This window comes from Cnephaeus nilssonii, assembly GCF_951640355.1.
Source record: "Cnephaeus nilssonii genome assembly, chromosome: 16".
Lineage (NCBI taxonomy): Eukaryota > Metazoa > Chordata > Mammalia > Chiroptera > Vespertilionidae > Cnephaeus > Cnephaeus nilssonii.
Window position 1 is genome coordinate 18,370,077 of NC_137087.1, and position 11,966 is coordinate 18,382,042.

The 11,966-nt window shown below is 42.7% G+C and overlaps 1 protein-coding gene across 4 annotated transcripts in view; it reads right to left on the reverse strand.

Annotated features, from left to right (window-relative positions):
* The window catches only part of FAM149B1 (family with sequence similarity 149 member B1), a 37,412-nt gene extending 25,480 nt beyond the window's left edge, over positions 1-11,932 (reverse strand). For 2 of the 4 annotated variants that reach the window (XR_013814691.1, XM_079792943.1), the window contains exons 1-3: positions 11,713-11,929; positions 5,455-5,559; positions 4,833-4,962 (exon numbers count right to left, since the gene is read on the reverse strand). Coding sequence is in view for 3 of the 4 variants with exons in the window: in XM_079792943.1 (XP_079649069.1) it covers positions 4,833-4,962; positions 5,455-5,559; positions 11,713-11,780 (303 nt within the window). In the remaining variant the exon portion in view is untranslated. Of the gene's footprint in view, positions 1-4,832; positions 4,963-5,454; positions 5,560-11,712 lie in introns of all 4 variants that reach the window. The other 2 variants (XM_079792944.1, XM_079792942.1) reach the window with 2 other exon arrangements.
* Between the last annotated feature and the right edge of the window lie 34 nt (positions 11,933-11,966).

Below are 11,966 nucleotides of genomic sequence, written 5' to 3' on the forward strand. Positions count from 1 at the left end.
GGTGGGTTAATTTGCATAGGCAGGCACAAAGCGCTGGGCGGGACACCTGCTATGAGGAGGAGGGCGGGAGGCGGAGGGAGCTACAGGAGCAGCGCTCTGGCCAGGAGCAAAGACTTGCAGGCTCCAGGGCGGCCGGGAACAAAGCCAGGGGAAGGAAGGCCTATTCTTGCATGAATCTTCGTGCAACGAGACTCTAGTCTATAATAATAAAAGCGTAATATGCAAATCGACCAAAGCGCAGAATGACCATTTGGATGACCTTCCGGACAACCACGCTATGACACGCACTGGCGCCAGGCCAGCCAAAGTGGGTGTGATGCAATTGGTCGGGGGGCCCCACCATCATCTCATGATTGCTCCAAGGAGGGAAGCTCCAAAGAGGGAGGCCCAGGCCACCCTCTGCGTGGTAATTGATCGCGGAGCCCTGGCCAGGTGGGCAGGGCCTCCCTCTGCTGGGTGATGGATTGCGGAGCCCTGTAATTGATCGCCCCAAAGAGGGAGGCACAGGCTACTCAGCTGGCGGTGCTGCGGCGGGGCCTCCCTTAGTGGGGCGATCCATTACGGGGCCCCAGATCAATCGCCCCGCAGAGGGAGGCCCAGGCCACCCGGCTGGTGGCACTGTGGCGGGTGGGCTGGGCCTCCCTCTGTGGGGTGATCTATCTGGGGCCTCGTGATGGATCGCCCCTCAGAGGGAGGCCCAGGCCAGCCAAGTGATCACACCCCATGTCTGTCTCCCACAGAGGGAGGCGACCAGTGGCAGGGGCTAGGGGGGGACGGGGCCAGCTGCCACCAGCCGGGGACCCTACCCAAGGGGTCCCAGATTGCGAGAGGGCACGGGCTGGGCTGAGGGACACCTTCCACCCCCATGCACGAATTTTGTGCACCGGGCCTCTAGTTGTAAATAATGCTGCAATGGATGTTACTGAATTCGTGTTTGCATTTCTTTGCATATATATTTCCAGAAATGGAATCACGGGGTCATAAAGCAGTTCCATTTTAAATCTTCTGAGATAACTCCATACTACTTTCTATAGTGGCTGCACCAATCTGCATTTCCACCAACAGTGTACAAGGGTTCCTTTTTCTCCACATCCTTGCCAACACTTGTTGTTTCTTGATTTATTGATGACAGCCATTCTTGGATCCCCATTGCCTTGGCTTTTCATTTTTGGACCCCTCTCATATCTCCTCTGCATCTGCATACTGACTCATTGCCAGCCAGGGATGTATAGACAGCTTGGGCCCTCTCTGATCTCTTCTACATGGATATATGGAGAGCTTATCAGGGCCTCCTATGGCTGTCTAATTTTCAAGATCTCCTTGATAAATTTCTCGATAGTCTGCCAATCCATTTATTGCCCCAACCAGTACTGAAGCCTCAGGCTATCTGAGCCACTGTTTTTACTTGTTCATGTGCCACTGAGTTTGCTACTGTTATTGACAATGCTTTTGGGTACAGGGTTCATCCAAGTTCCACTCCACATCTACTGAGTCCCCTCTGGTGTTGAAGCTGCTAGTTTTCACAGCTTGTGCCTTTGTAGTTGAACAGATGCTCACTGTTCCTAACTCAAAGTTCTATTGATTTTCATTAATAACTATTACTATATTTGTTATGTACCTTTGTTCAGTTTTCAGAGTCCTGAAATGGTTGCTTTTGACGACTTTATCCAGTTTGTTGCTTTTTAGGAAAAGGATTTACCCAGCTACTCACTCTGCCATACTCGAAGTCCCTTCAGACATAATGTTCTTTTATTATATTGTCTTTGTCAGGTTTGGGCATCAATATTATGCTGGGTTCATTTTTTAAAAATATTTTTTTATTGATTTCAAAGAGGAAGGGAGCAGAGAGAGAAACATCAATGATGAGAGAGAATCATTGATCGGCTGCCTCCTGCATGCCCCCTACTGGGGATCGAGCCCCAACTTGGGCATGTGCCCTCGACTGGAATCAAACCTGGGATCTTTCAGTCTGTAGACTGACACTCTATCCACTGAGCCAAACCGGCTAGGGCTTAGGCTGGGTTCATAAAATGAATTGAAAATACTCCTATTTATTAGAATAATTTTGTGTAACTTATTTCTTCTATAACTATATAATTCCATAGTGAAACCACCTGAGCCTAGAGCTTTCTCTGAGAATCTCATATTTACTCTACCAGATAACCCTATGGAAAGTGAATCCCCCTCACAGGAACTTGGCAGTCTCTCTAGATATGCCAGGTTTCTTCATCTAGAAATGGCTAGAAGTGGAAGCTGATTATTTGTAAGCATTTTGTAAATTTGTATTGCTTCAATGAAATTGTGACTTCCTGAGACCTGAACCATGATTTCCTACCTTACCTGAGAGAGGCTCACTGTTTGATGGTGTGTACAAATTAATCTGAAGGAACATTGTAAGACATCTTCATGAGCTGTTTCCACCCCCGTCCATCACTTCTTTTGCACCAAAAGTAGCCTGCAGGGTATGGTAGTTGTTTCTTTTGTGACATTTTGGGGTGGAGAAGGTGGATGTGATGAAGCCAGTAATTCAGGACTCAATTTCCTCTCATGTCGTGCTTTTTTGCTTTTGCACCAGAGTATATGAAATAGCTTCTAAAAGCTCCAGATGCAAGCTGGGAAGAATCTCGGTGACTGTAATAACATGGTGACAACACTTGAAACCTAAATTAGACTTCTGTTACAATCTCACCACTCAGTTTATTTTTTAGCAGCTTAATGGGTACATTTTATTTTATTTTGTTAATCCTCAACCGAGGATATTTTTTCCATTTTTTTAGAAAGACAGTAAAAGGGAGTGGGAGAGAGAGAAAAAAAAACATCAATATGAGAAAGATATTGATTGGTTGCCTCAAGGGAGAAGGGTGGGTGGTAGGGTAGGATCAAGCCTGCAACCAAGGTACATGCCCTTGACCAGTATCAAACCTGATACCCTTCAGTCTGGGGGCTGAAGCTCTAACCGCTGAGTAAAACCAGCTAAGGCTAATGGGTACAATTTAGAGTTTTCCACTTGGTGTGAAATTAGATCTTCCCTTTCAAATGTTGTAATTAACATCACTTAAAACTTGAATAAAGTATTGAAATACGCCCTGGCCAGTTTGGCTCAACAGTTAGAGCATCAGCCCATGGACCGCAGGGTCTCTGGTTTGATTCTCAGCCATGGGCATGTACCTTGGTTGCAGGTTTGTCCCTGGCCCCTGTTGGGGCACATGCAAGAGGTAACCAATTGATCTTTCTCTTTCTCCCTCCCCCTCAATCTAAAAAAAAAAAAAAAAAAAAAATCAATGGGAAAAAATATTCTCATTTGAGGATTAAAAAAATGCATATATTGAAACTGAAAAAAAAATGAAATAAAGTGAATCACCCTTATAATGTTCTATTTCAGCACCCTTTCATCTTCTTAGAGCTCTATCGCCCTGTATCCCCAAGTACATGTCTGACAGGAAATGTGCTCAATACTTGTTGAATAAATAAATAAAAACTGAAAACCCACGTATCAATAATGAGGGAAAACTCAAATATGATACATTAAAACAAGGAAATGTTATATAAATATTCAAACTGACAGGTATGGAAGAAATAAAAGAAAATACTTATATGAAATAATAGAGAATGAGAAACTAGACCACTGGGATGCACATATATCGTATAACTATATAAAGAAAGTATATATACATCTAAATTAAAATGCCTGGAAAATAATTCATGGTGATAATAATAGGTTTTAACAAATAGCAGACATTTTGCAAAGGAAGCAGGTTGCTGACAACAATATAGTATGAAGTCCATATTGTGGAAAAGTGCTTACAAAATATTAAGTGAAAAATAGAGCATAATATTGTATGTACACCATGATTATGGCTAGGCCAAATTAAATACAGATTGAAAGTGGATACAAAAGAAAACAAACCTATTGCATCAAGGTGATAGACATGTATAAAATTTGTCTTAAATTTTTAAAAAATTGTTGGCCTTTTAAAAATAATATTTTACAATGGGAGATAGCCATAAATAAATGAAGAAGTAAGTACTATTAAATAAGTAAATCTCAACACCCAATTAATAAAAGATAAATAATGTTTTGGGAAATATCTTTAGTCTTTTTCTAATCTACACTAATAAAAGAGAAATATGCAAACTCTGACCGTACCTCCGTGACACCCATCAGCCAATCAGGAGTGAGTATGCAAATTAACCCAACAAAGAAGGTGGGTTAATTTGCATGCGCAGAGTGCCAGGCAGGACGCCTGCTATGAGGGAGAGGGTGGGGGGCGGAGGGAGCTACAGGAGCAGCGCTCCGGCCAGGAGCCAAGACTTGCAGGCTCCCGGGAGCAAGGACTTGCAGGCTCCTGGGCAGCCAGGAGCAAAGCCAGGGGAAGGAAGGCCTATTCTTGCACAAATCTTCGTGCAACGGGCTTCTAGTATATATAAGAAAAAAATATATAAAATCAGAACTATAATAACTCTTTTTAACCTGCTCTTTTTCATTTAATATATAATGGCTTAATAATAAACTTTCAAAAACATTTTAAACAAAGTAAAATTAGTGTTACATTGGTGGAGAGACACATTAGTGAACTGAGCACAGCAAAAGGAGTAAATACAGGCCCAGATTCATACTAACCCACAGTTGTTTATGTAAGCAAACCTAAAAATCAAACACTATATCTATAAAACAAAACAAATACTGAGAGGGTGAAGACTGATGCTTCTTTACAAAAGTATTAAAATGTAAAGAAACAATGGAGGAGAGTGAATGAATGAAAAAGACTGATAAATCCAACTCCCAGAATAATCTCCCAAGTGCTCCCTTAGACCAATAACATAAAACTCACACCATATCCCCAGGAGAAGTCCGAGCTGCCTTCAGTAGAGATCCCAGTGCCTGTATAACTTGGAAAAGCAGACCTTGAATCCCCAGTGTCAGTTGATGTAAAAGGTGATTCTTGTGTGATGTCAGACTCACTAAAGGCAGAATTTGGAAGGAAAAGAGAAAACATTAACTACTCAGCAATTATGTGATAAGCATATGTACAAATATATCCAAAGAAGTAAAAAATCAGTGAAGTACTTGAAATTTAAACATCATAAAAAGTCTTAATTCCTATAGAATTGATGGCAGTCATTGTACATAATTCTAGTCACAGTTTATAATGAATACTTTAACATTCTACCTGTAACATGTACCTTTGTCAACTAAAGACATTTCAGAAATATTGGTAATATCTGCACTTGTTTGGCACTTTCACAGTTTACCAAGAAACATTTACAAATATTAATCCCCTTTTACCTTCACGACAACCTGGTGATGCAGAATTCAATGCCATTTTAAAGACAAAGAATCTGAAATTTGTTTTGTTTCATTAGTACAAGGCTTGATACCAATCCTAAGCTAAAAAAACAAAACCTTTGCCATTATCAAGTATAAAAATAAACAAATACACGTTGTGTTACTACCTTTGGGAACTTGTATCTTTTTCATGGCTGTCATTGGTAGAAGAAATTTCATCCAGCTGCTCTGGAAGGGGATGATGATTAAGAGCATATTTTGTTATTCCTTTCCTGTGAAAGATAAAAAGAAAGTTATATTTCCTGTAAACAAAAAATATACCTTTCAGAAACTTAGTCTAGACATTGGTCACCTGCTTCTTGCTGCTCTGGAAATGCATTGTCCAATACATTAGCCACTAGCAGTTAAAATGTGGTTAGTCAGAAATGAGATGCACAATGCATTTTAAGTATAAACACAGGATTTTGAAGTCTTAGTACAAGAATGTACAGTATCTCACTAATCATTTTATCTTAATTATATGTTAAAGTGATAGTGTTTTGGATGTGAGTTAAACAAAATATATTATTAAAATTAATTTCACTGTCAATTAAAAATAAGGTATAACCACACAACTATTAGAACAGCTAAAATAAAATATGGCGATAACACAAAATACAGGTGAGGATATGGAGAAGCTGGATGTGTCTCTCATATATTGCTGGTGGGGAATGTGAAATGGTACAGCCACTCTGGAATAGTTTCGTTTTCTTATAAAACTAAACATGCATTTACTATAAAACCTGGCCATTGCATTCTTGGGCATTGATCCCAGAGAAATGAAAACTTATGTTCACACAAAAATATGTATATAAATGTTCACAGCAGCTTTATTTATAATTTTAATATAACTGAAATGTCTTTTGATGGGTGAAGGGCTAAACTCTGGTATATCCACAATGGAATATGATCCAGAAAAAAAAAAAAAGGTCACATACTGTATGATTCCATTTATATATCATTCACAAATTACAAAACTACAGAGGTAGAGAAAAGATCAGTAGTAATCAGAAGATGGAGAAAAGAGTGTATGTGACTAGAAAGCGATACATAAAACTGTTCCTTGGTGGTAATGAAATATCTATCTTGATATTACAGGTGGTTACACAAATTGGAATATGCGACTAAACAAACATACACACACAAAGGAGTGGCTATAAAAACTGGTGAAAAGTGAATTAACACATTGCGGACCAGTAGTTTTATTGCTAGCTTTACCCAGTGCCAGATAAGTTTCTATTGAACGAGTACAAAAAATGTTTTACATAAATGTTAAAGGCATGCTTTAAAATTAAATACCCATTGCATTTTGAAGTTATTTATTACATGTTCTTACAAGCTAATATATTTTTAAAGTATGATACTTTGTAAAACACTGTGTAATATGAAGCAAGAATTCTCGTGATCCATCTGCAATGTGTTAAGGAATGGTCTAATAGTATTGTACCAATATCAGGCTTTGAAATTATATTATCTATCTATATATATAAAAGCCTAAGCGACCGTTTGACCAGGGGGCAGATGCTCAATGTACAGGTATGGAAACATGGAACAGATTGATGAATCTCAGAGGGAAGCGGGGAGGAGGGAGGGCGGGAAGAGATTAACCAAAGATCTTATATGCACCGGATTCATGCACCAGTGGGGTCCCTCGGCCTGGCCTATGGGGATCAGGCCAAAACCAGCAGTCCGACAGCCCTTGAGGGGTCCTGGATTGTGAGAGGGTGCAGGCAAGGCCGAGGGACCCCACTGGTGCATGAATCCATGCACCAGGCCTCTAGTAGTTATATAAGATGTTATCTTTGGGCAAAGCTGGGTGAAGGAAGGGTTCTATGTACTATTTTTGTAACTTTCTGTGAGGCTATAATTATCTATATATATAAAAAGCCAGTGACCAGAATGTTAGAAGGACCGGTCGCTATGATGCCCACTGTGGCCAGTGAACTGGCCCGATTGGGGAGTGGGGCCAGCTGGCCAACCTCTTGAGGCCCCTCCCCGAGCCGGCCCCGCCCCTGATCAGCCCGACCCACCCCAATCAGCTCGCAGACCCTCCCCCAGGCCAGCCCTGCCCCAACCTCCTGCAGTCCCTCCCCCCTGCCTGGCCCCACCCCAGATCAACCCCCACACCCGGATCAGGGGCAGAGCCAGTGGCCCACCACCCACAGCCCCTCCCCATGGCTGGCCCCACCTCTAATTGGCTCCCCCACCCCAATCAGGGGTGGGGCTGGCCAGCGAACCTCCCACAGCCCCTCCCCCCAGCGAGCTCCACCCCCAATCAGCCCCCCCACCCCATTCAGGGGTGGGGCCAGCTGGCCCACTGTCCACAGCTCCTCCCCACAGCTGGCCTGGCCCTGATCGGACCCCAATCGGGGTGGGCCAGCCTGCCAACCTCCCACCGAACCCCACCCATGCACAAATTCGTGCACTGGGCCTCTAGTTTCAAAATAAAAAGTAAAAAATTTAATTTCACCTGTTTCTAGATTTTTAATGTGATTACCTTAAAATATGAAATTTAAAATTACATATGTGGCTTGTATTATATTCCTACTAGAGGCCTGGTGCACAAATTTGTGCATGGGTGGGGTCCCTCAGGGTGGCCTGCAGGGATCGGGCCAAAACCTGCAGTCCAACGCCACCTGCCGCTCCTGCCCGTCCCAGCCACGCTGCGCCTGCCACGGGCTCGTGCCCAGTCAGTCCCGATCGGGAGAGCCCTGCGTCTGGGGGCGGGGCTGGGACGCAATTGGCCTTCTGGGCGGGCTGTGGGACACCCTTGTCAGCCCAGGATCCGGATCCGTCCCGCTGACATTTGCACTGGTTGTCAGGAGCCACCTGGCAGCCACTTTTATATCCTTTCTTCCTTGCGGAGCATCTAGGGAGAGGAAGCAGCCGAGGTGCCCAAGGCCAACTTCCAGGAGGACAGCGGCACTGCCAGGATCATGCCAGTGGTGCTGGTCTGTTGGTTGCTGGCCCGTTCTCCAGAGATTGGAACTGCAGGACTACTGCAGGAGTTGGCTACCGTGAGGCTGGTGGGCCACTGGGACAGATGGGTCAGTCAGTTAAGCAGCACTCCTGCTGTGGGAGCACAGTGACCACCAGGGGGCAGCTCCTGCATTGAGCGTCTGCCTTCTGGTGGTCAGTGTGCATCATAGCGACTGGTCGACCGGTTGTTTGATCGCTTAGGCTTTTAGGTTACGTCGGAGATCTGTTCCTACGGCACATGATTTTCGCCGTAAGTCGGAACCCACCTACATAAGCACCTACGTCACTCACATGGAGCACATACACAGCAGTAATGAAGTGAAACAGTAAAAAAAGTTTAAAAGGAAGATAACAATTCCTGACCTTTACTTGTGGTAAATAAATAATAAAAACATAAAGCACATATGTACATACGTTGAAATGATGGAACTTTTTTAAAAACAAATAAATGGGAGATGGCAACGTAACCACGAAATGACGTACGTCGAGTCCGACGTAACTCAAGGACTGCCTGTATATAGATTGGACAGTGCTGCTGTAGAGTTCAATGTGTGCATGAGAATAAACTATGAGGTTAATTATATATTTCAATCCTAATCATCTACAGTAAACTTTCCTTCCCCACAAAATTCTTTAGTCAAATAAATTTAGGAAATACGATAGGTTAAACAAAGTTACACAGGTTTCTTTATAAGAGGTCTTCCCAGGGCCTTTTATATGCAAATGTATATTGTAAATCTCTAATACTCTTATTTCCCAGGAAAGGAAACTGAGGCACAGAGGGATTAAGTAACCTCCTTCAGGTCTGAGGGCTAGTCAGCGATGGAGCCCGGACTCAAATCCAAGCCGTCTGGCTCTAAGGCTTCCCAGAGCAATTGAATAGTTTGAGATTTTAGTGAACTGTACCATTTTTTTGTATACAAATATAAAGGTAGTGGCCCAGTTAGTGGAGCTTGTACTTTAAATTATTTCTTAAATGGTGGGGATGGACTTGTGCAGAGCTATTTGTACTTCTCTCATTCAGGATCCTACAGCTAAAATCTTGTCTTTAAAATAGTGGTAGGGATCAGAAATATGGATTCCAGTTACAAAATAGAAACTTAAGACCTTTTTAAGTCTGTCAGAGAAAGTGGATTATGGATTAATAATTATATAATACCAAAAATATTAAATTTGATGACAGCATTGTGGTTACATAGAAAATGCATATAAATTTTTAAAGATGCATTCTGACTGGCACTGGCTCAGTTGTTAGAGTATCATCCCAAAATGCCAAGGTTGCATGTTCAATCCCCAGACAGGGTACATACAAGAATCAGCCAATAAATGTATCAATAAGTGGAACAACAAATTGATGTTTCTCTTTCCCTCTCTCTTTCCCCCATCCTCTCTCTCTCTCTCTCTAAAGTCAGTCAATCAATAAAAAAATTTTTAAAGGTGCATACTGAGTATATAGAGGTAAAATGATGGTGTCAGGAGTTTTGTTTTGCTCCCTTATTTCACAGATGAACAACAAAGAAAATATAGATGAAACAAATATATTAAAATTTTGATAAATGTTTAATGTGGGTGATTGGTGCCTCATTATATTTATGTTTGAAATTTAGCATTAAAAAATGTTAAGCTTTATGTTGAAAATCATTCTTTATCCAAATTCTTTTCAACATGTCTACCTTAGAAGTGTTAGGGGAGAAAACTAAAGTTACTGGTTCAAAGCAAATTACCATTATAACACCTAAAGTAAAAACTGCTTTTAATTTACAGTCATTTAGATGCATATAATCCTCATCGTCATTATTCAGATCACCCCGACTCCTCCAGAGAATCATCTTTTGGGAGAGTTATCTTAGGGAGTATCAAATTAACAATAGAGAACAAGCAACATAATTATACTGGATCAATTTTTTCCATAATAGATAGTTTTTACTTTCTGAATAATCAGAATTTACTATAAAAGCAGATTTTTAGCTAATCCCTATTTGCTTTCTTAGGAAATAACTTCTAATTTCTAAAAAGCTTATTATCTGTATTGCTACTATGTAGATATCCTATTACTTTGTGGATAATAAGCTTCTGAAAGCAAGGAGATATCACATAGTGATTTTCTTTGTATGGTTATTGTACCAAGTAAAGTGGGAAGGGACAGGAAATTACCACTTTCTGAGGACCAACTATGTGTCAAGCTTCGTGCCATCACTTTAGATACGCTTTTAGATAAGGCCTTTTCCCTAAATTACAGAAAGGAGGGATCAAAAGTCACACGGCCAGAAAAGACCCTAGCCAGAACCCAGATATAACTGAAAAATAATAAGCTTGTTATTACCATGTATAATTAATAATGGTATGGTTGCTAAAATTACATAGCTCATTGGAGAAAGGGGGGGGGGGTTGGAGTTAAAAACAAACACCCAAGCTCAAAACCTATTGGTTATATAATCTTAAGATGTGTAACCTGTCTGATATGGCATCTTCTGAAAAACTGAAGATAATCATACTCATCTTATTGAGCCGCTACAAGGGTCAAGATGTGAAAGTCTGCATTAGTAAATGTGTGACATCATTACTTACTAAATTACAACACTTCACTAGGGGTGGGAGGGGTGTCTTTTAGCCAGAAATATTTGCTCTCTAAAGTCTCAAAGCAAATTATATGCATAACCCATGGACACAGACAATAGGATGGTGAAGACCCGGGGGGTGTGGGGGGGGGGGTTAGAAGGGGTCAATGGGGGAAAAAGGGGGACATATGTAATACTTTCAACAATAAAAATTTAAAAATAAAATTTAAAGAAGTCTCAAAGCGAACTGATCCTTATGGATTCAGATGCTCAATTGTAGAGAGGGAGAGGCAGTACATGTAATGGCTATGGCCACGGGCTTCAGAATCAGGTTGACACCGGGTGTGTACTTGAGCTTCACCACTTTCTGGCCGAGTGCAGTCTTTCTTTAAACTGGGCTCTTTATATGTAGAATGCAAAATAACAGTCCCCATCTGCTATTCTTGTTGGGTAGGATTAAGTGAGCAAATACATGTGAGCATCTTTGCACGGTGCCTGGCACTAGATATGGTCACCTTTATTGTAACAGTCAGCTATTCATAACTTCCTGGGTCGTCAGTGGCCGAGACAGTGGGGCGTGAAGCACTGCGGAAACTACCAATGCCTTAGGAGACCCGAGTTCTGGAAATGCAGCCCAAGAGGGCCAAGCCCTGGGATAGCACAGGGGACACCCTCTTAGCTGGGAATGTAAGTAGAAGGGACAAAGTCCGGCAAGGCGGGAAGGAGAGAATTCCGAAGAAAATTCCCTTTCTCCCGCTGGGAGGGAAAGGAGCGAGGGGGTCCCCAGAGCGCCCGCGCCCCACCTCGCCTCCCCCAGCCGCGCCTGGGATGGTTGAGCAGTGCACTCACAGCTCCAAGCCCTGTGGCACCGCCTTCCGAGTGTATCTGGAGACCATCCTCCTCCTCCTCCTCCTCATTCGCGGCCGGCACGGGCACGCCAGGGTGGGGGCCTCCAGGCCTGGCCCTCCGGCCGGCTCCTGCCCGGCCCCCTCCCTCCACCTTCCAGCCCCGTCACGCCCCGTCGCCTAGACTCCGGACCGCCGCCTCCTCTGCTTCCCCGCCTCCCCGATCTTCCGCCCTCCCTACTTCCTCGCGGGGGCGGA